At 38.4% G+C, this 23,310-nt stretch overlaps 4 protein-coding genes and 1 pseudogene across 4 annotated transcripts in view; 3 read left to right on the top strand and 2 right to left on the bottom strand.

Moving 5' to 3' along the window:
* LOC107674185 (uncharacterized) overlaps positions 1-2,519 on the bottom strand; it is a 5,086-nt gene extending 2,567 nt beyond the window's left edge. The window contains exons 1-3 of the mRNA XM_016468086.1: positions 2,499-2,519; positions 1,033-2,001; positions 763-833 (exon numbers count right to left, since the gene is read on the bottom strand). Coding sequence (XP_016323572.1) covers positions 763-833; positions 1,033-2,001; positions 2,499-2,519 — 1,061 coding nt within the window. The remainder of the gene's footprint in view (positions 1-762; positions 834-1,032; positions 2,002-2,498) is intronic.
* A 1,662-nt stretch (positions 2,520-4,181) lies between these two features.
* On the top strand, positions 4,182-5,161 carry tmem187 (transmembrane protein 187). The gene has a single exon (XM_016468101.1). It carries the CDS (start codon positions 4,258-4,260, stop codon positions 5,026-5,028), a length of 771 nt encoding a protein of 256 aa, XP_016323587.1. The 5' UTR covers positions 4,182-4,257; the 3' UTR covers positions 5,029-5,161.
* An 829-nt stretch (positions 5,162-5,990) lies between these two features.
* Positions 5,991-8,196, bottom strand: LOC107674184 (C-C chemokine receptor type 8-like; annotated as a pseudogene).
* A 1,078-nt stretch (positions 8,197-9,274) lies between these two features.
* On the top strand, positions 9,275-14,355 carry LOC107674223 (NADH dehydrogenase [ubiquinone] iron-sulfur protein 8, mitochondrial-like). Its single transcript, XM_016468142.1, has 7 exons — positions 9,275-9,352; positions 10,129-10,185; positions 10,748-10,813; positions 10,889-10,978; positions 11,096-11,268; positions 12,278-12,406; positions 13,673-14,355. Exons 2-7 carry the CDS (start codon positions 10,143-10,145, stop codon positions 13,802-13,804), a joined length of 633 nt encoding a protein of 210 aa, XP_016323628.1. The 5' UTR covers positions 9,275-9,352; positions 10,129-10,142; the 3' UTR covers positions 13,805-14,355.
* Positions 14,356-15,670: 1,315 nt separating this feature from the next.
* On the top strand, positions 15,671-22,904 carry LOC107674222 (syntaxin-3-like). The gene is made up of 11 exons (XM_016468141.1): positions 15,671-15,812; positions 20,001-20,072; positions 20,358-20,457; positions 20,565-20,639; positions 20,771-20,841; positions 20,927-21,035; positions 21,147-21,220; positions 21,748-21,882; positions 21,992-22,102; positions 22,443-22,528; positions 22,598-22,904. The coding sequence occupies exons 1-10, from the start codon at positions 15,783-15,785 to the stop codon at positions 22,518-22,520; spliced, it is 855 nt and encodes a 284-aa protein (XP_016323627.1). The 5' UTR covers positions 15,671-15,782; the 3' UTR covers positions 22,521-22,528; positions 22,598-22,904.
* Positions 22,905-23,310: the final 406 nt, after the last annotated feature.

Raw genomic sequence — 23,310 nt, 5'->3', positions numbered from 1 at the left:
TATGGTGTATGGAGTGTAGATTGATGTGGGAAAAAAGTAATTTAAAGCAGTTTAGCATAAGGCAGCAACATAACAAAATGTGAAAAAAAATGAAGGGGTATGAATACTTTTGCAAGGCACTGTATATATATAGTATGTATACAGTCATGAAACTCTAGATGGCGCTGGTGACGGGTTGTTAACGTAACTGATGATACTCAGAGAGTTAAACGACTTGGCACAAGCTGATTGGTTCATGCTGCATATGCAGCCAATGAGCTTACTGCCTTGCATTTATATGGCTGGCTAGCATTCACTAGAGATTCCTGCAGCGCGCTTTCAGAGTTTCTCTGAAACCCTCCTCCTTCCCCAGCTCCACCTGTATAGATCTGCTATGGGGTTATTTTATATGCTATTTGTGCAGCAGCATGTCTTAAATACTCACGGCACCGTATCGCCGTATGCATTGGCAGTAGCAAGTTCCTGTACTTGCTTGCAGCAGCAGCAATAATCTACAACTACAGCAATAACCAACAGCAGCAGCAATTCAGCAGCAGCGTAGCAGATCTGTTCCGCCAAGACCAAATACATTAACATTGTCATATCCATCACCATGCTAAAATCTTCCAAGGTTTGTCATGATTGAAATATATATTTAAGAAAAATGACAACTGAAAATAAAAAAAAGTGAATTCAAATTATTATTAAATACTATATCATTATATAAATAATACTAAAATAACACTGATAGTTAGGAAATGAAATATGTTCAACGTATCCCACCTGTCTAAGAAAACATATTTCCCCTTTTTTGGTGGAAGTGGTGGTGGAATCTCTGGAGCCTCGGCTTCCATCTCCATGGAATTCAGCTGCATGGTGATTCATTGTGATTTAAGTTTGAAAAACAAGCCCAAGGAAAAGTTCAATAGTTAAAAATAAGCTAACCAAAAAAGTTATTTATCAGTTACAACATTCATTAAAGTTCATTCATAGTGTAAGAGATCTGTCATACATTAAAAGTACGAGGATAGAAGTATGAAGACGTAAACATACATTTAGTCCTTCTTCCTCCACACTGCCTTGGATGCTTTTGCTGCTGGTGTGCTCACAGTCATGTTTATCTTTAAGCTTTTCCATCAGTTTCTGAGTAAGATTCTTCATTTTGTTTTTCACTCCTTTCTTTTGCGTTTTGGTGAGTGGGATGTCATGTTCTGCATCCCCGATGCTCATGCCTGAATCCTCCTGTCCCAAAATCATAGCAGCTTTGTGGAAGCTTTTCATTGACATTGCATTTGCAATATCTTCATATTCCCATAGGTTTGAAATACTTGGAGCTGAGAGGGGTCTCTCTTCCTTAGGCTTGTGTTGTACTGGATCTGAAGCGGACCTTGTTGTCTTGCTTGTAAGGTTCACAGCAGTTTGATGGGTCAGAACCCTGCTTGTGTCCATACTGACTGGATTTGAAGGACCACCACAAGCTTCATCTGGTGGTTCATGCTTAAACCCCGCCTGTGCAGAGTCCACTTTATCTGAGGACACAGAGAGGTAAGATGTGTGTGCAGATGTTTCTGGAGATGGATTGTTAGGCAATAATGCAGCTCCAGCCACATGCTCTTCCATGCTAGTCTCTTTGTTCTTTTTGTCCTCCAAAAACTCACTTTTACTTGGCTGCTGACTTAATTCTGAAGCTTGTGTTTCTTTGGACAAAGAGACAGGGAGAAATCTCTTCCTCTCCCAATTAGGAAGGGCATCTGGAAGCTCTTTGACCTCTTCAACAACTTCCTTTCCATCTTCTGTTTCAGAACTCCTAGTTGGTTGCTCCTCATCACCATCAGATCTGACTGTGCTATCTTTCCTGTCTTCTTCATTTGTTATATGTTCTTCAGACTCCAGAGAATGGTAAAACACACTTTTACAGGCCGTATCTGGGTGTGAAATGGGATGTTTGTGTTTTAGACTAAGTTTCGCCAGCATAGACTGCAGTAGTGGAATATCATTCCTCAGACCATTCCTCACATCGCTCTGCATGAAAATAGACATATTATGTTCTTATAAAATGAGTTCATGGCATTATTCATCTTTTTATTTGAACTTACTTTTAAAAATATAGGTTCCAAAAGGGTGTTTTCACAGTGATACCATAGAAGAACTATTTTTGGTTCCCCAAAGAAACTTTCAGTGAACAGTTCTTAATATACCTTTTTTTTAGTGTAAATAACTTTTTAATAATCGAAAGAACCTTTTTCCACTATAAATAACTTTTTGTGCAATGGAAAGTTTCCATGAGTGTTAAAGGTTCTTCATGGAACCATTGATGCCAATGTAGTCCCCTAGTACTAATAGTACTATACATTGTATTTTTTTTTAGAGTTTACAATACTAGTGACATACCATTTACTCTTATATATTATATATCATACAAATCTTATCACATTTGATCTTTTTGTGCTCTTTAAAAACTTAAAAGCCTTTTTTGCAAAGGAATCTTATCTATTGTATCTAGCATCTATTTTTCATACCTTTGCTGTTTCTTCCTCCATAGCCACTAATTTTCTTTCATCCTTTACAGGTCCTTTACATTCATCCTTCAAGTCATATCCAGTATTGCTTTGTCACTTTGAAGTGTATTAAACCTTATTGTCTCTTTTCTTCAAACCAGTCAACAGCACTTGCAAAGCAGTTGTGCAACCTGTGTAAAACACCTTGTTTCTGTGCCTACCTCTCTGTCACTGCATGCCTTCTCTGTTGTTTATCTTCCTTGTATAGTCTAGCATTTCCGTAATGCCAAAACCTGTTTTCTAAATCTTATCTCACAATCACTTATCTCTTTCTTTCCCCATTTAATGAATGTATTTTTGCATTAAATATGAAATCTACATTAAATAACTTTGCGATAAAGTGTTTATATCATTAAAAAAATTGTTGATATTTCGAAATGTGCAGCTGAATGTAACACATAGAGGCAGGGAAACTGTAAAATATTAAGTCAATAATACCAGCCTACAGTTTACATAGAGAATAAGATGTGAATGTGTCTTAATGTCAGGGCCGTAGCTGGGGTTTGCGGGGCCCCGGTGCAGGTTGTACCCGTGGGCCGTTTGAAATAAAATAAATAAATAGAACAAACATACAAATGAAGTAATGTTAAAGTTTTTTCAAGTTTGTATAGGTTTTAAAGTACAGAAACAGAATAATCAAATGTAAAATATCATTGCATAGTCTTCACTGTATAAATTAAATATAGAATAATTCTTATTAAAACTACAACGTAATTCAGTTAAGAACAGGGAATGATTTTCTCTCTTTTATTTTCTTAGATTAACATTAAGGACACAGACAACAGGTAGTAAATTAGACGCAGTCACTTTAAGAGACAATGCAGTGCAAAGGACTGGCCAGCTAGAAGTAAGCACAATGGTCAGACAAACTTGACAAACAGGAATGTCTGAAGAATTCCTTCTGGGACTTTCCACTTCATCTTTGGACTACATTCTTGATCGCAAATTATTTCACTTCTTCATGACCCGTGTATGCGTTCATACATAAACACTTACCTCAGCACACTTTCACAGATAGATATGCTCATATATACATCCACTCCAGTGAAAACATGTATGTTGCTTACAGCATACTGTGCAGTAAATAGTATACTGCAGTGGTTTTGTCTTATTTATTTGTTTATTTATTTATTTAGTTTGCGTAAGACCAATGTGGGCCCTGCTCCCCTGGTATAATTAATAAAAAATAATTATATATATATATATAGCTGGAATATATTGTAGCATTGCATTGTGAGATACAGTATTCCATGCAGTGTGCTATTCCGCATGTTGCATATTTTGGCAAATGTATATCAAACTTCCTGGAGGCCCACAATCCCTGCAGAGTTTCGTTCCAACACTGCTCGAACACACATACCATGTAGTTTCCCAGTAAGCCTGAATGACTTGATTGTAGTAGGACTTTATGTAGTTTTCCAGTAAGTCTGAAGGATCAGGTGCGTTGAATTAGGGTTGGCGCTGAATAATGCAGGGCTGTGGCTTTACAGGAACAGGAGTTTTGCAACGCTGGGCTATTCCATATACAGGAAATCTGCACACTGTGCACACATACTACAAAACTAGTATGAGCAGAACGGTTGTATGCTAAACCAATGAAAGGCTACAGTGGTCGTCACGTGATCCAGATTGCGGAAACCAACCTTTGTACATTGTACACAATAGTCCGCGTGTTTTGCTGCTGTTGTTTTAATTTGGATTGTATCTCTTTTATTTGAAAATGAACATGTCGGCGGTCGTTCACGTTCTTATACCCTTCCTGCTTTGCATTGCGCTTGCAAACACTCACATTTTCGACAAAGTTTTAGTGGATGTCGCTTATGATCACTATGCGGAAAAGAAAGTCGACAACCTTCCTGCCTTCTTGGCCATGCCGTTTAACTGTCTGATAAACTTGGGATACATATTATTAGGTATCTACTGGATCTTGCAGCCGATGTCATACAATAAAGACACCCGTGCAGCCTCCTACACCAAAGACGTGTTTGCGTTAATGGCAGTCGCGTATGGACCGGTGCAGTGGGTCCGCTTGGCCACATTGCGGCGTGCGCCGTCTGTTTTGGACCAGTGGTTCACTTTACCTATTTTTGCGTGGGTGCTGGTGTGGTGTCATGTCATTGACAAAGGCTGGTCGTCCCGTTACGCCTTAATGGTCGAATCGTGCTCTGCCCTCAGCTATGGACTGGCGCTCTTCCACGACCGGGGGTTTGAAGTTGCTCTGGGTTGTCACATCGCCTTCACCGTGTTCAAAGGCGTCCAAGCACAGTTGAGCCACGGAGATACGGCGTCCATGCGCTACTTTTGCTTGGCCGTGCTGTCCTGCGCTGGTTTTGTGGTTCTGAAGCTTCTGGATCATTTTCTTGCAGAGTACTGGATGTTTCAAAATCTTACTGGACATTTCTGGTCCAAAGTTTGCGACATTCTGCAGTTTCATTACAGTTTTTGTTTTCTCACCCGCCTTAGTGAAAATGCACACAAACGCTCTTCATAAATACCCATACATAACATTTAATGTCGTACTTACATTTAATAGGTTATATTTAATGTGTATTGTGAACACAATGCAACTGAATAATAAGACAATGATCATTACGTTTAAACTCGTATTTTGTCTAAATGGATGCTTTGTACACTTTCATCTTGATTATCCATTTAGTAATGTTCAGAACAGTGTAAGAAAATAACTTGGTAATTAATCGATTTTTCAGGAAAACTCAAATATGTCAAATATTTGGATTTCATCTCTTAGAATACAGTATTATATTTTCAAATCGTATATACAAACTCACTATTTGAGGTATTTTAATGTGTGTGTGTATACTAATTCACTATTTGAGGTATTTTAGTGTGTGTGTTTTTCTATCCCGGTGGGGACTTAAACCTGAATACACACCAACTCATGGGGACTCGTGTCACTGTGGGGACCTAAATTGAGGTCCCCATGGGGAAATAGGCTTATAGATCATACAGAATTAGTTTTTTTTTTTGAGAGTGTAAAAATTCATAAAGTTTTCTTTGAGGGGTAGGTTTCGGTGTAGGACGATAGAAAATACGGTTTATACAGTAGAAAAACGTACGCCTATGGAGAGTCCCCATGTAGTAAACCAGACGTGTGTGTACAAATTCACTATTTGATGCATTTTAATGTGTGTGTGTGTTTGTGTGTAGTTCATGATGTCATGTCCTAAGCCTTATTCTCCGGTTTTTATGTTGAAGACGAATAAAAAATAAACAGCCTGTTATATATGCCTTAACTTGATGAATTAAAATAACACTTTGAGCAAAAACATCTATCAGATTTATTATTAGCTGCATGTCTGCCTTTACCTACACTGCAATATTTGTATCTCAGCACACATCTAGTCATGAGACAGTGTCATTTCTTCCCATTAAAACCATGATGAGATGCATAACAAAATGTGTCGCACAGGGAAAAAAAAAAACTAAAACTTTTCAATCATCTTTATTTTAAATCTTCATATTTCAAGCCTTGTAATGCCGGTCAGCACTGGATCGGGAAAAGCTGATCTCCTTTTGTTCCAAAACAGTATGAGTACTGCTTTTCGGAAGTCTTTATTAGTGCAGTAGATAAAGGGGTTTAAACCACAGTCCAGATATGCCATTACTGATGACCGTGATTGCAGCCATTCAGGGGATGGGGATAGATCAAGCCTTCCAAGGAGAACCAACTAACAAGACATGGAAAAAAACACATTAAAATTAAGCCTTTGAAAGAGTGACTCCCAAAAACCGGACAGAACAGAAAATTATTTCACACTAACAGACTTTTCTCACCTCAGATGCAGCAGATGGAACATAGCAGAACAGATACAAGATCACCAGCAGTGGCGTGACAGAAGACAGGTCACCCTGGCTATGAACAGATAAAATGTGGACATTTAAACTATCACAGGAAAATTGAGAAATGGGAGGAATTTGAAGATATTTGATTATTTTCTATACCCACTGTACATCTTTGATGGCCTGAGGGTGAGTACATTTTCAGCAAATTTTCATTTTATAAGTATATAAGTTCATAAGTATATAGGTATTAATCTTTAAAACTCCATATGAATGCTTTAAAAATTCTGTGTTCACCATTTCCAACTTTACGAACCTGGAACCGTCTTTTCCAAAGCCTACACAAGTCAGGATGGAGCAGGAGAGTATGAGTAGAAATGGGACGAAGATGGAGATGGAGAAGGCACAAAGGATGTAAACCAGCATGTCAGAGTAACTGCTTTCCCAGAACACTGCACACAGCATTTCTGCTGGATCATACCTGAACATAGGAGGCAGAATACAGTATAGATGCATATATTCGGAGCATCTCTGAGCATCTTCACTCTGGCTCACCTTATCCAGTCAAAGGCTACTGGCACTGCTCCAAATATAGCTCCAGTGCACCATGATGCCACACATGCCACCGCCATGAGAACAGACAGTCTTTTACCTTTAGAAGGAATTCCCATAAATCTCTGTACACAGAGAATAGCTGATGACAAAGAAGAAAATAATGGTATTATTGTAACATAACTCTTTTTTTAAAGACCAATTTTAAAGACAAACGAGGAGTTTAGTTCTCAGAATAACTTTTTATAATTCATCTTAATAAAAAAAACTGATTTAAATACATTTTTGAAACTCAAAGCAAGTTCAAAGACTTGCTTTAATCATGTTAAGAATTTTAGAGATTGTACATAACCAAATAATAATAATAATAATATAAACATTATACATAAATAATAAAACCATTTCATTACAAGACAAAGAAGATAAGAATGGTATTATTGTGACATAACTCTTTTTATAGATAACTTTTTTAAGGCACAAACGAGTTTAGTTTTCAGAATAACTTTATTGTATAAATCACAAACTTTGTTGTCTAAATTAATAATGAAAGAAGGAAAAATCCCAAACACTTTCATCACTTGTTAGAAATATTAATTAAAACATCAACTTTTCTGCATTTCTGAAGACAGTCGCATTGGGGTTTTTTTTTCAATAAATATTACATTTCATTTAAGCTATGGTAGTGTGCAGGGTTTTTCTTCTTTTCTCACAATACTGTCCAACGCACCCATTCAGGTGTACAAAGGGGTGTGTATTTATTTTTCCTTACTGCTAATTACAATGAAAGCAGAATTCATAAAGATATACCATAGAGGTCAATTGTTTAGTGTCATAGCCATACCTATGCTTCCAATGGAAGAGGTGATGAAGGTGAACTTTAGCAAGCTCACCACCTCACACCACGGTGAAATTTGGCATTCACTCAGCACAGCTAAGAGGGAGCCACAGATGATGAGGATGGAGCAGAAGAAATCTGAGAGCGTGAGACTGAAAAGTGGCAGCCACTAAAGGCACTGAAAATGGTCTTTACACTGTGAGAAAGCAAAAAATAATAATAAAAATTAAAGGCATGATGAGGTAGGAATTACATTTTAAAATTTTTCTTTAGAGAAAAATATTCTCTCTCTATATATATATATATATATACAACAACAACAACTTATTTTATAAAATTACATATTATTCTTACCACTACTTTGACTACCAAAACCAATCCATTTCCCAAAACACCCAGTACCATCTCAGTGGTGAGAATGGGAGTGAGCACAGACTTCTCAATTGTGGACCAATAATTCTCCTCTGATTCCGTTCACTGAAATAAGTAAGAATTTTATTCAGACAAATTCACTTTCAAATTTCACAGCTTCTGGGAATCAGAAATCAATTTAGCATTGAAATTCAAAAATTATACATATACAGCAACCTTCGTTCTGTCAGCTGAGCAGATCGATCTATGAAACAGCACTTCAACAGCACAGATTTATCTTTCACAAAACATTACAGAGAGTTTGTTTAAAGGTGATCGACTTACTTTGTCACCGAAGCAGAGACCTACAGATAAACCCAACAATTAGAAAAAGGAAAGCTTCACACTCGGTTGTTTTGTGGATATGTGACACAGAGAGCTCTGAACACAGTGAATACGTGCGGACATACATCACAGCTTTCTGCAATTAAACTTATCCTGCTTCATTAAGCTTGAACCATCTAACACTTTTTCAGCTTTCTTCACAGTGACAGCACTAATGGCTATGTAAGCATTTGTATTAGAAAAAAAAAATTAGTTATTTTAGCATTTTAAACACCTGTAGAACCCATAAGGTAGTGACATAAACTTATTAGGCCTATACTAACTCAGGTCTCACTGAACTCCTAAACTACTTTCAAAACGTATGTTTAAGTGAAGGATCTTATAAGAATAAAATGTAAAAAATACAATTATTTATTATATTATATTATTAAAGTATATTTTGATTAAGAAAAAAAGATGTTTGGTGAATTATAATTGGGAATCTACCTACCTCATCCAGTACTCTTTATTTATTTTCAGATTTCTGGACTCACTAATCCTTATTATTATCTGAAGCATTCTGTAGGCTACAATAATCTTTTTTTTTTTGGTAAATCGGACTTTCATAAAGCCAAAGATATATATGTCCAAATCTGGATTTTGCATTGGTTTAAAATATTTTATATATCTCTACAGAACAAAATTCTGAACTACAGTCAGTGTTGAATTTTTAATGATATAATAGAGAAACACGGGTTCTCAATAATGGTAGTATTATTAATATTATTATTTTTTGTATGTTTTATTTATTATTTCAGTGTTTTTTTTTTCATGCATTGTGTCTGCAAGACAAAAAATAAATAAATAAAAAAAACTCACTTCCGGCGTTGTGCATGTGCATTTCCTCAATCGTCCGCTGTTCTGGTTGAGAAGGCCAAATAGCGAGTGTCCGGTGAGTGCGAACTTATTTTTAAACTTTTTGCTTTCGTTGTCCATCCTTTAAGTGAGCATGCACCACGTTTTATGGAACCGATGTAATTAATAAAATATTAAAAAGACAAATATTAGCATAACAGTTATACGAATGATAACAGTGTATAACGTTAGTCATTGAAAGTCCTTGAGAAATCATCCTGTGGCTATGCTACTACAAACACCGCACGGGCATAGAAGCAAATAACACTGAGCTATATATAATTATGCAGAGATTAAATATATAAATGCACATCGCAAAAACTGTATAGTAAATATGTAAAAAGCCAAGTAGCTTGTGCTCGTGTCCTAAACCTCTTGCTGCAGTCCTACAGTATCTGTGTTGCCCAGTCAAACAGTTGCCTTATTATTTTGGATGTGTTACGTTGTCTATATTTTAAATAGCGATAATTGATATGTGGTGCTCAAGTTAACCACATTTATGTAGCTGCTGCTTGCTATGTCAGCGGAACCAATCTTATGGGTTTTGTTTACGTTATGTAAGGGGAAGTAATTCATGGTGCACTATTTTGTGTAACTGCCAACCTTTATCCCAATTAAAGTTATATTAATATATTAAAGTAATGAAAGTAATATTGAATATTTTGAATGAGCCTATTGTTGATCATTAATTCGAAATAAGATGATTAAAATTTGTCAGTATATGACCACAAGTATGTTTAATGTTGTAATCTGAGAAAATAAATATAACAAACCCTAGTTTCCCTCCTTCATCTTTGTCCCTATCCCTTACAGTGCACTTCATTGAGATGTCTGTGGCATTACGTGTGGTCTACACCGTATCCAGGCCTGGTGGGTCTATGAATTATTAGAAGCAATATACGAGTAAAAACAAGCAACAAATACAGTGACATTTATATGTCTATATATGTGACCCTGGACCACAAAACCAGTCTTAAGTCGCTGGGGTATATTTGTAGCTATAGCCAAAAATACATTGTATGGGTCAAAATTATAGATTTTTCTTTTATGCCAAAAATCATCATGTTCCATGAAGATATTTTGTAAATTTCCTACCGTAAATATATGAAAACGTACTAATTTTTGATTAGTAATATGCATTGCTAAGAACTTAATTTGGACAACTTTAAAGGCGATTTTCTCAATATTTAGATTTTTTTTGCACCCTCAGATTCCAGATTTTCAAATAGTTGTATCTCGACCAAATATTGTCATATCATAACAAACCATACATCAACGGAAAGCTTATTTATTCAGATTTCAGATGATATATAATTCTCAATTTCGAAAAATTGACCCTTATGACTGGTTTTGTGGTCCATGGTCACATATGTAATCAAAATAAAGTCTTTCTTTCTCAGATGAGTGATTATGTCATGTGCTTACACCTTAGGGTCATTTCTGGCCAGTCAAAATCTTGTACGTCCTCTCAGCCTATCCGCACACAGAGCAGGGATTAGTAAGTATCTCATGGTACAAAATATGGTCTTGGTATAAAACCTTTTACTATATCGTCGCTTTTTTCTATTTGCAGAATATGTTAATAATCAGGAGGAAGCCACAGATATGAAGTCCATCACGGACCGTGCAGCTCAGACTCTTTTGTGGACAGAGCTGTTCAGAGGTCAGTGATAACATGAGACTTTTATCGTTAACTTCTAAAGCACTTCCATAAAGTCATCACTAAAATTATCCCCAGAACTCTAAAACGTAGGTCCACCTGATATTTGTCTTGATGCAGGTTTGGGAATGACCATGAGCTATCTTTTCCGTGAACCTGCCACAATCAACTATCCGTTCGAGAAGGGCCCTCTATCGCCCCGTTTCCGTGGCGAGCATGCGCTGCGCAGGTACCCCTCTGGAGAGGAGCGGTGCATTGCATGTAAACTTTGTGAGGCCATTTGTCCAGCCCAGGTACACTTTCTTTCTGATTGCCCTTGCTCATTCTAATATATCTTGACACTTTAATGGCAAACAGTAATTGCATGTAGGTTTTAGGGCTGTCACGGTGAAGGAATTTCCCTTGCGGAGTGGCTCAACGGCATGATATGCGTTATTATCGTGTGTGTTACGATGTAATGAGGTCATATTCAGAAACCAATGAAACAGAAACTAGAGTGTTGAAACAGGAAGTGACGTAAACAGAAGAGAATGTCAAAATAAGGGTCCGCATAACCGAACATAAACCTGACAATAAGATTATTGGGCTGTTGTTAGCCTATATTATGTATAGCGGTTAGTTCTAATCTTCTAATCTGACTGGACAAGAGACTTTCTGCTGATATTTCACCTGCGCGTTCTAGACGGGCTGTCAGTCAGTGCAGTTACATTGTTGCACCACAAGGTCTTTAAACGGTTCATTCAACTACACGTTCAAAAAGATGATTCATCACACTGTTGAAATCATTTTAACTTTGAGCACCACTTTAGAAGGCTCAGCTGACCAGCAATGCATCGATGTTAAACCAGAGATTTTGCTTTCCTTGGACATGACAACCTATATTCACAAAAATATATGACTCGGCTTGAAGGACAGGTGCAGGTAATCGCACATGCTCAGTCGATCTCTCTCTCATTCGCTGTCTGTTTAGGCTTGTTAAGTGCAAATCTACAGAGCCTCTGTACAAAACAGCATGGTTGGTAAAAATTATGTTATCTTTACTAACTTATTTAATATTCAGTACATGTGCACGAAGTGTAAAACGAGAAGGGCGTAACCTTACGAAAAAAAGAAAACATACAAATATCGCAGTTGCTGCGGTTCTTGCATTCCTCTGCAGTTGGCTCATCAGTAGTGCTCGTCAGTATTGCGATATTGCGGTTATCGCGACAGCCCTAGTAGGTTTATTTGTTCACACATGTGAATAAGAAGCATCATAGTGAAATTTAAATGTACAAGGTGACCTCCATGTTTTTCTCTCAGGCCATCACCATTGAGGCAGAATCTCGTGTTGACGGCAGCAGGCGAACAACGCGCTATGACATAGACATGACCAAATGCATCTACTGTGGCTTTTGCCAGGAGGCCTGCCCTGTGGATGCTATTGTAGAGGTGAGCACCTAGCAGCACATGTTTCAACTACGCACCGTGTCCCTTAACAGGCTATTTAATGTGTCATCAGACAACATGTCTAAAATAGGGGCGTTCAAACTGTTTTCTAGTGAGCCTGTGGAAATTTTGTGAGAAGAAGTTTACAAAATGTATTTTTACAGCTGTCAAAATTAATACAGCACAGTACAATATAAAAAAGTATAGTGAGAGAAAACAAATAGAATATACACTACAATTCAAAAGTTTAGGAGTGGTAAGAAGTCACTTATCCTTACCTAAATAGCTTTTATTTATTTATTTTTTAAATACAATAAAACAGTAATATTATGAAACATTAATACAATTTAAAGGGGACATAACACACACAGTTTCTGCCAGTCTCATGTTAATCTTGAGTACTTATAGAGTAGTATTGCATACTTCACATCTCCGAAGACTCTTTCGTTTTATCAGATTTATAAAAGACAGATGCAGCTGTACCGCTCTTTCCGAAAACAGTCGAGCACCTGGAGGCATGCCGTGGGTGGAGCTAAAGCACATTGATGGGCTGCTCTTGCTCTCGCTCTGGTTGATGTGTGCGCGCGGTCATCCGGGAGAAGACGTGCCCATACAAGGAATTCATGTATTTGGCACAGAAATACTCCGTCATATGTCCAACTCGTTTTTTGAAATTTTGGCCATGTTTAGCATGAGAATCCAACTCTTTAACAGTGTAAATAAGTCAATGCATGAAATAGCATTAGACCTCCCCTTTAAAATAACTGTTTTCTGTGTGAATATATTTCATAATGTAGTTTATTCCTGTTATGGCAAAGCTACATTTTCAGCAGCCATTACTCCAGCCTTCAGTGTCACATGATCCTTCAAGAATTTATTCCAATATGCTGATTTGCTGCTCAAGTATCATTTCTTATTGTTATTAATAAGATTATTGTTATTAATGTTATCTTATTGATCTTATTGAAATAAAACAGTTGCTTAATGCTGCCTAATATTTTTGAAACCATGATACATTTTTTTCAGGATTGTTTGCTGAATAGAAAGTTGAAAACAACAGCATTTATTTGAAATAAAAATATTTTGCGAAATAAAAATCTTTTGCAACATAAATGTCTTTAAATGTTACATGTGCAAATTTTGTACAAAATAAGCAGGCAATTAAATAGGTTGATTTAAAATCTACATGGGGATGAAGGATAAATACATTCTATATGACCAGATTTACTAGAGTTAATGTCTACCTTTACCTGTCTGTCTTTTTCTTAGGGTCCCAACTTTGAGTTCTCCACAGAGACTCATGAGGAATTGCTTTATAATAAGGAGAAACTCCTCAACAATGGAGACAAGTGGGAGGCGGAGATTGCTGCCAACATCCAAGCTGACTATCTGTACAGATAAACAAATGTCATGGACTGTCTCATCTCAACGCAATATGCTCTTCATATTGCTCTCTTACCAGTAATAACAGTTTCAATTACATATGGAAGATTTGGTTTTAGACAGTTACTGTTGTGCTAAGTGCACATTTTCAAAGCCCAGGGACTGGCTTTTTTTTTGAAGATGCACATACTTTTTGATTTCTTTCAATGTGAGCACACGTATAGATGCTCAGTTTTGAAATGAAGTTCACACTTTCATATCCGTAAACTACAGCAGCCTTAAAGTGGTGCCTCACATTGAAACATTTCTCTGTACATCTTAAGCTGTCATATTGATTTTGGAATTTCAACACAGTATCACTGTCACACAGCAACTGTTGAGGTATGTTGTGTAATATTAAACAGTCTAATGGTAGGATAACCAAGTTGTTCCTGAGGATGACGCACTAATTTGAGGCCAATGTTACATTCTCATTTTGAGGCATTTAATCCATCCTTCCCATTTTCATCATTCTCCTTTACTTATTTTGACCATCAGTGGATTTAAATGAAAAAAAAAGAGTGGTAACAGAAGCACTTCGACAAGTATGTTGAATTTATCTCACAATATGTCCTTACTGGTAAAAACATTTTATTTGTCCTTGTGAGAACTGTACAAAGATTAAATACTTGTGGACCGTATGCTCTGTCCAAAATCTTTCACAATCTCTGGCCTCTTCTTGTATTGCAACTCAGTTGATATTTTGAATAGCTTCATAATGTATGCTTAAGATGAAGATTTTCTTTCTCTTAAATATGTTTTTCATATATTTGTTTTGCTCTTTACATGTCTTTTTAATGGGATGGTAAATATTTGTCGTTTTTGTCTCATCCAAGCTGTGTCAGACCAACCAATGTGCTGCTTTGTGACACAACACTTGATGCTTTGGCCACTTTTTGAACTGTTTTTGTTAGTGAGAAGTTACTTGCAGTTTCTTTATTGACATTGTTTCAGTAACTGCTTTAAAAGTAGATTTTAAGCATTTTCAGTACTTCAAAAGTCCCTCAACTTACCCCAGGCCACCTTGACTTTTTGTTTTATGTTGAATGACAGATTTTAAATATGACAATTTATTTTTCAATTCTATTATTTTTTATTATTTGATTTAACTACATTTTAAAACGTTAATTAAATAGCTTTAAATATGTCTTATTCATTTGTTTATTTAAAAAGTGATCTATTAACATTTATATATAACGTATTCCTTCATTTTATTTTTAAGTCTCAGATAGTTAGTCAATTATCCGTAGCCTCGCCATCTGCGTGAGATCTGTCAAGCGCTGTTTGCATCACTCAAATGTGTGTTTGCGGAGAAATAGGAGCACCTCCGTAGAGGAAGATTAGCTACCCAGCATACAACTGTTGCCCTAATCCGCTCTGAGAGGATAGGTTTAGACAGCTACAAGACGAGCGACACTGCTAAATTGTTTGACTTTTTTCCATAAAAAAGAAGAACGCCGCTCTTTTTTTTTATATTTATATTTATTTTTATTTTATTTCATTTTTTTATTTTTTGAGAGTGTCCGTGAGATCTGTCAAGCGCTGTTTGCATCACTCAAATGTGTGTTTGCGGAGAAATAGGAGCACCTCCGTAGAGGAAGATTAGCTACCCAGCATACAACTGTTGCCCTAATCCGCTCTGAGAGGATAGGTTTAGACAGCTACAAGACGAGCGACACTGCTAAATTGTTTGACTTTTTTCCATAAAAAAGAAGAACGCCGCTCTTTTTTTTTATATTTATATTTATTTTTATTTTATTTTATTTTTTTATTTTTTGAGAGTGTCTAAAATAAGAATCCCAAACTGTTCTATTGGAACTCTAAACTTGGTGTGTTCATGCTGTAGTTAGGATGTTTTCTATTTATCTGATCTGAAAACGACGTCGCTGCCCTTTCGTCTTCTGAACTGACCATTAAAGCAGTTTGAAATCTTGTCTCATAACACATTGATCCAAAGATGAAGGACCGACTGGAACAGCTAAAATCGGTAAGCGATTTTTTTCCTTATGTTATGAGTTATGATTTTATTATTAAACACCCGGACTGATTTGCTACTGTTTGACCTTTACCTGGGACTGAACTCATATTGACAAACGTTAACTAGGGTCATTGTATTGAGTTATGTTCAATAAACAGATAGGTTAAAATAATAAACAGTATCTTAACTGCCATCAAGCACGTAGAAACGCGTCTGGACATTAATAGTTGAGAAGAAGCAAGGCACAAGAGCATCCACACCATCAATGTCCTCCTGCCCTGTCATATGGGCCGAATCTCGTTAAAATATCTGTTTTGCATTGTAAATTCTGTGTACACTATTCTGTGTAGTGTTACATTTCTGTAACTTTTAAGTTCTGTTGAAAATAAATTGCAATGGTGTCTATCTTTAAGTTTCTGACAATAACAAGTGGTTGCTGAAAAAAAATCTTAAACCAGCTTAATGTAGTTTGCTGGTCTTGGTCGGTGTTCCAGCCTGGTCAAGCTGGTCTGTTGGCTGGTCAGGCTGGGAGACCAGCTGGTCGTCTCTCCCGTTGAGTCGCTGATGCTTATAGGGAAACTCTGTTTACTCTGATACTGAAGCCTGATTTTTTCATGGTAGTGTAACTGCACGAACCAATGGCACTTCAACCCACCAAAAGGGGTGGAGCTGACTGCTATATAAATCAGATCTGAGCGCCATTTTGTCATAATTTTTCTCCTTCAGTGACTAAGATCATCTCCTCGCTGACTCACCCACGCACCACCCACCATTGAACTCTGACCCTCTGACGGACTCTCCCACTCCCCCCCTCCCAAATACACACACACACTGTCACTTTAATCAGTCTAAATAAGCTCTTTTTGCACTACAAATCATTATATCTGCACTGTTGTTTACTTCACTGGTTTGCACTCTATCTGCCATGTGCCGTGTGTTGCTTTATATATATATTTTTTACATTTTAAAAAAAAAAAAGAAGCCAAAGAGAAAGAAGAAAGAAGCCCTCTCCATCGTGAGAAGAAGCCCTGGCAGCAGAAGAAGCAAGAAGCCTTCCTCTGCAGCCATCCGGCGCTTCGAGTGAACTCATGCAGGCACAGCTCCTGTGTGCTTCACTCTCCCCCCAACGCCTTGATTCACCTGTCTGCTTAACACGTGAGGATCAGCGCTCCTCATTGGCTGCGAGTGGCTTGATTTCCTTCGGCGGATCTGTGGAGGAGGAGGCTGTTGCTGATGACTCCATGAACTACCATTCAAAAAATTAAAACCACTTGCCATCCAGCTTCAGGCTTGGAAAGCTATCCCGGATGTGACATGTTTAGGTTCTAAAATCTGTAGAACGAGTTTACTCGCTTCAGTTCGCTCGCAGACCGCCCCACTTCAGAGGTATCATTCAAACTTTAGTACAGGACAATGATTCTCATGTTCTCTGGTCCGAAGTACAAACACTGCTTGCAAAAGGATCCGTGGAAACGGTCCTTCTAGTGAACAGCGAGTCGGGCTTTTACAGCCGTTACTTCCTCGTTTCCAAGAAAGATGGTGGGCTCAGACCCATTCTCAATCTCAAGTATCTGAACCGCTCGCTAATGAGACTGCTGTTCAAGATGTTGACTTTGAAACAGATCCTCATGCAAATATGCCCTGAGGTCCCCCATCACAGACCATTCTTGAGATTCACATTTAAGGGAGTGGCCTATCAGTATACAGTCCTGCTTTTCGGACTGTTTCTGGCCCCACACACTCTTACAAAGTGCATAGACGCGGCTCATTCCCCTCGGAGACAGATGGGAATCCGCATTCTGAATTACCTCGAAGATTGGCTGGCCTTAGCCAGATCAGAACAGGAACTCATCACTCACAGGTTGCTGCTGCTCAGCGACCTAGAGCGGCTTGGGTTGAGAATCAATTTAGCCAAGAGCTCTTTGTCTCCCAGCCAGCGAGTGGGCTTTCTGGGGGCATTTATTGATTCTGCCAGGATGCTGGCATGGAACACTCCTTGACTATTCAGCGGCTAGCAGCGTATTTCAAACTGGGGACTTCACGTCCCACTCACTGTTTTCCAGAGGATGCTTGACCTCATGCCGGCCACTTCCTCTGTGATTCCTATGGGCCTGTTTCACATGCGGCCTCTTCAATATTGGCTCAAAGCCCATGTCCCGTCCCATGGTTGGCGCCTGGGATGTTTTCATCTCAGGGTAACCCACCGCTGCATCAGAGCTGTGGCCCCTTGGAAAACTCCCCGTTGGGACTGACCTTCAGAAGGAAGGTGGTCACTACAGATGCCTCCAATTTGGGTTGGGGGGCTCTGTATGAGGGCAGATCTGCGTTTGGCTCCTGGTCAAACCTGGAGCAATCCTTATACATCAACTGCCTTGAGATGATGGTGCTTTTTCTAGCCCTAAAACCCTTCCTATCCGCTTTAAGTGGGCACCACGTCCTGGTCTGATGAGACAACATGACGGTGGTAGCCTTTATCAATCATCAGGGCGGTCTCAGGTCACGCTTCCTTCATAGGTTGGCTTGACACCTCCTTTTATGGGCACAAGGCAAACTCCTCTCACTGAGAGCAGTTCATATGCTGGGCAGACTGAATCAAGGGGCAGACATGCTGTCCAGGGACAATGTGGCTCCAGTAGAATGAAGACTACATCCCCAAATGGTTCAAATGTCCTGGTCTGTCTTCAGCAGGGCAGAGGTGGACCTCAGAAGACAACTTTCACTGCCCAATTTATTTTTCTAAACAGCGAGATGCCCTGGTCCACTATTGGCCTAGCGCTTTCCTGTATGCCTTCCCCCCAGTTGCCCTGCTTCCTGAGGTCATCAGACGGGTCAGGGAAGTCAGATGCTCAGTCCTCTTTGTGGCCCCACTCTAGAGGACTCAGATGTGGTTCCCCAAGTTGATTCAGCTGCTACTGGCAACCCCCTGGCCGATACCAATGAGGAAGGACCTTCTCTTGCATGCGAAGGGCATGATTTGGCATCCCCGGACAGAGCTGTGGAGCCTTTATGTTTGACCCCTCGAGGGGAGCCTTTGCTGCTCCTTGCGAGTGTAACTAATACCATTTTAGAGGCTAGAGCTCCATCTACAAGATGTCTTTACCCCCTTAAATGGTCAGTCTTCTCTGACTGGTGTGCAGCACGGAACCAGGATCCATCATCGTGCGACGTGTCCTACATGCTAACTTTTCTACAAGAGCTGCTAAATAAGGGGCGCACCCCTTCCATGCTCAAAGTGTATGTGGCAGCCATCGCGGTGAATCATTCTCTCTTGGTTGGCCAGCTCGGAGATTGAATCCGCCTTGCCCTCATACTGTGCTGACTTGGAACTTATCTATTGTCCTCAGGGCTCTGCGAGGTCCTCCCTTTGAGCCGCTCCAGTCGACCAACTTGCGGCCCCTGTCGCTTACAGCAGCCCTCCTTCTGGCTTTAGCATCTGTCAAGCAAGTGGGTGACCTGCAAGCACTGTCAGTCAGTGCTTCCTGTCTTGAGTTTGGGCCTAATGACAGTAGAGTCGTCCTCAAACCGAGACACGGCTATGTGCCAAAAGTGCTCTCCACTCCATTCAGAGCACAAGTCATCATCCTTCTAGCGCTCCCCAATTCAGAAGGTGAGCAGGGTCCTAATCCACTCTGCCCAGTTCGGGCTCTTAGAGTGTATGTTGAGTGTTCTGGCCAATTTATGCACTCAGAGCAGCTCTTTGTATGCTTCGGAGGTTACTCTCTGGATTGTCGATGATATAGCCCTGGCTTGCGCCTCAGCAGGCTTGCAGTGTCCAACGCAACAGGAGAGACCGTTCAAAAGGGAACACTCCGGTTTCTAACGTAACCTTGGGTCCCTGAGATAAGGAAACGAGCATTACGTAGGCTGCCGTGCTATAAGGCTGCACACAAATCTATGACTGTCACTTCATTCAAAAGATTCTGGCGAAATGGCGCACAGAGCCAACTTATATAGTGGTCGGCTCCTCCCCTTTTGGTGGGTTGAAGCACCATTGGTTCGTGTAGTTACACAAACGTGAACAAATCAGGCTTCAGTATCAGAGTAAACAGGAGTTTCCCCATAAGCGTCAGCGACACAACGCTAATTCCCAGCTAAAAAAAATTACCAGCTAAAAAATGTTAAGCTTGTTTTTAAGCAGAGAAAACACTATTTCTGCCAATTTATTAAACTTTCTGCTTTGGTTGTGTGTCAAAACAGAAGTCGGACCAAACTCCTGATGATGTGGAAATTCCAGTGGAAAAAAAGTTTATGGATGAGTTCTTTGCTCAGGTATAAGTGAATCAAATGCATTATATTCAAATGAATATGGACATTTGAATGTTACACACTCTTAAAAATAAAGGTTCCAAAAGGGGGTTTTAACAGCGATGCCACAGAACAACTCTTTTGGGTTCCCCAAATAAACTTTTTGTGAACAGTTCTTAAAAGTACCATTTTTTAATGTTTAAAAGTCCAAAGATTACTTATAGAACCACCAATGCTGATAAAGAATCGTTATTTTGAAGAGTGCAGTTGAATGGACATATGAAAGTTATTTCTGTATGCGTTCTACAGTTTGAAGAAATCCGCACCAGTATAGACAAGATTGATGAAAATATAGGCGAGATAAAGCGACTGTATTCCGTTATCCTCTCTGCACCTACATCAGACCAGAGTTAGTATAATTACATTTAACCTTCATTTTATAAATTATTTATTTTTCTCTATTGCCTCCCTACCACATTCATGCTTTAAATATATCTCATCACATTTCTCAAACAGAGACACAGGATGAATTGGAAGCAGTTACGAATGAGATAAAGAAACTGGCCAACAATGCTCGCAACAAACTCAAAAGTCAGTTTTCTGTTCTACTTTTGCTTGTTGAAGAAAATACATAATTATTTTTCAATAATAATTGGACACTATGCTACATCGCTATTATAAATTCTGAGTTGAAATATTTTGTCAACCAATGTTGTCAACAGGCATTGAGCAGATTTTGGCATCTAACACCAAGGAGAGGGTTTCAGCAGATATGCGGATAAAGAAATCTCAGGTAACCACTAGTCCTGCCAATAATCCACATGGATTTCCACAAGTAGTTTGTGTTTTATTTATACAGTGTTTATCTCCCACTGTAGCATGCCATTCTTGCTAAGAAGTTTGTAGAGGTGATGACCAAATACAATGAAGCCCAAGTGGAGTTTAGAGACAAGAGCAAAGGGCGCATCCAAAGACAACTGGAGATCAGTGAGTAACAAACAACATACACAGACCTTCTTTAGGGTTGAATAAAAAAAAAAAATCAAATCAGTGATCACAATGCATGTTTAAGGGCCAGTGTTGGATCCTGTCTTACAGCTGGCAAAGCCACTACTGATGAAGAACTGGAGGAAATGCTGGATGGAGGAAACGCTGCAGTATTCACAGCAGGAGTGAGTGATTTTGTGTGACATTGATGTGTGATGTTTTGTTGTAAAAATATATAAACATTTTTTTAAAGAAATGTATACTTTTATTCATCAAGGACGCATTAAATTGCTGAAAAGTGTTATTAAAGACTTGTACATTGTTACTGTAGATACAAATTCTATATCAAATAAAATCTGTTATTTTGTTATTTTGATTTTCTATTCATCAAATAATCCTGAAAATAATTATCCCAGTTTAAAAATTTTAGCCAGCACAACTGTTTTCAACATTGATAATAATAGAAAATGTTTCTTGAGCATTCTTGAAAATTCAACTGTGCATCACAAGAAAAAATTATATTTTAAAATATAAAACTGTTTTTTTAATTGTAATAATATTATTCACAATATTGCTGTTTTTGCTGTATTTTTGATCAAATAAATGTTCCCTTGGTGAGCATAAGAGACGTATTTTAAAAAAACTTAAATGACCCCAACCTTTTAAATGGTAATGTATGTTTATTTTTTAAACACTTTCTCTTTTTCTATAGATTATGGACTCTGGGATATCAAAACAGGCACTAAGTGAGATTGAGGCACGACACAAAGATATTATGCGACTGGAGAGCAGCATAAAAGAGTTGCATGACATGTTTGTGGACATTGCAATGCTGGTGGAGAATCAGGTATATGTGTTTGTCTTCTCAGGAGAATAAAGCAAAGCTATAGCTGTATTTTGGAGTCCTTATGATTAAAACTGCTGTTGGACACCATTTTGTTCTCATTTGTCAACAGGGAAGCATGATTGACAGGATTGAGAGCAACATGGACCAGTCAGTGGGTTTTGTGGAAAGAGCTGTGGCTGACACCAAAAAGGCTGCCAAGTTCCAACAAGAAGCACGCAGGGTGAGCTGGGAAATTATGAGCTACAATTGTGTCATATAATAATTGACACTTTCACTTATAGTATATTTTCATGTACTAAATGTAGACTACCAATGCTAAGATTCTCAAAAAGCATTTTATTTTTCTCACTGCATTTTTTATTTTTATTGTTCATCCATCTTTTGTTTTTCTTCATGTATCGATGTCCTCTGTTTCTCCCTCATAATTTCAACCTCATCTCTATATGTCTGTTCTCTACACCTTCCAAATCTCTTTCCCAATCATTCTTTCCTCTTGCTTTCTTCCGCTATCATTATATCATTATCATGCTGTCACTGGCTGCTCACTTACACCTTTGTAGAAGAAAATGATGATCATGGTGTGTTGCACAATTCTTGCGGTCATCTGTGGTTCTCTGGTGTACAGCTGGCTGACATAAACGTCAAGGTAAGCATTCATAAAACAAAGTTCATAAAACGGTATGCTATTTGTGAGTAACATCCTGTCCTTTTCCAGGTGAAGAGGTTGTCTACTTTTCCAAGTCATGCTTTTATCAAGAATCAAGAGAAGCAACTTAGTGCTGATGAACCCAAAACATCCCTACACACACAACATGTTTTCCAGTGCTTGTTCATATAATTTCCCCACTCTTTTTTTTTTTTTGTCTTTTATGTTCTTCCTGTCTTATCAGTTGGCCTTGCACTGTTAGAGGCATCACGGTAAAATGTGATATGCAAGCTATCTGTTCATTTTAGGGCTGTGGTATGAAATAATGCTTTTATTTAATTAATTGTTTTCTGGGAACTTATGATAAACAATACATCTCTGCTGAAAAAAATAAACAGCTAAAACCAGCTTAAGTTGGTTGGCTGGTTTTAACTGGTCGTCCAGCCTGGTTGGCCAGCTGGTCTCCCAGCCTGACCAGCTAAAACCAGCTTGGCCAGGCTGGGAGACCAGCTAAAGCCAGCTACTTCTAGCTTAAACCAGCTAAGACCAGCCAACCAGCTTGGTTTTAGCTGTTTTTTTTCAGCAGGGATAAAGAGGCCAAGTTTTGTTTTTTGAGGCCTCACTTTTTGTAACTGACAAGTGAAACACTATACACTACCAGTTACAAATATTTTGTCCTTGTTGAAAAAAAACCCACACTTTAATTCTTAAATATTTATATAACATATAATGTTTTAAGTTTTATTTTAGGATTAGTCCAAATTATTTTAAGTTTTTCATTG

This window comes from Sinocyclocheilus anshuiensis, unplaced genomic scaffold (assembly GCF_001515605.1).
Source record: "Sinocyclocheilus anshuiensis isolate Anshui unplaced genomic scaffold, SAMN03320099.WGS_v1.1 scaffold728, whole genome shotgun sequence".
Taxonomy (NCBI): Eukaryota; Metazoa; Chordata; class Actinopteri; order Cypriniformes; family Cyprinidae; genus Sinocyclocheilus; species Sinocyclocheilus anshuiensis.
Note: the sequence above shows the minus strand (reverse complement) of the source record. Positions and strands in the feature narration are given on the sequence as shown.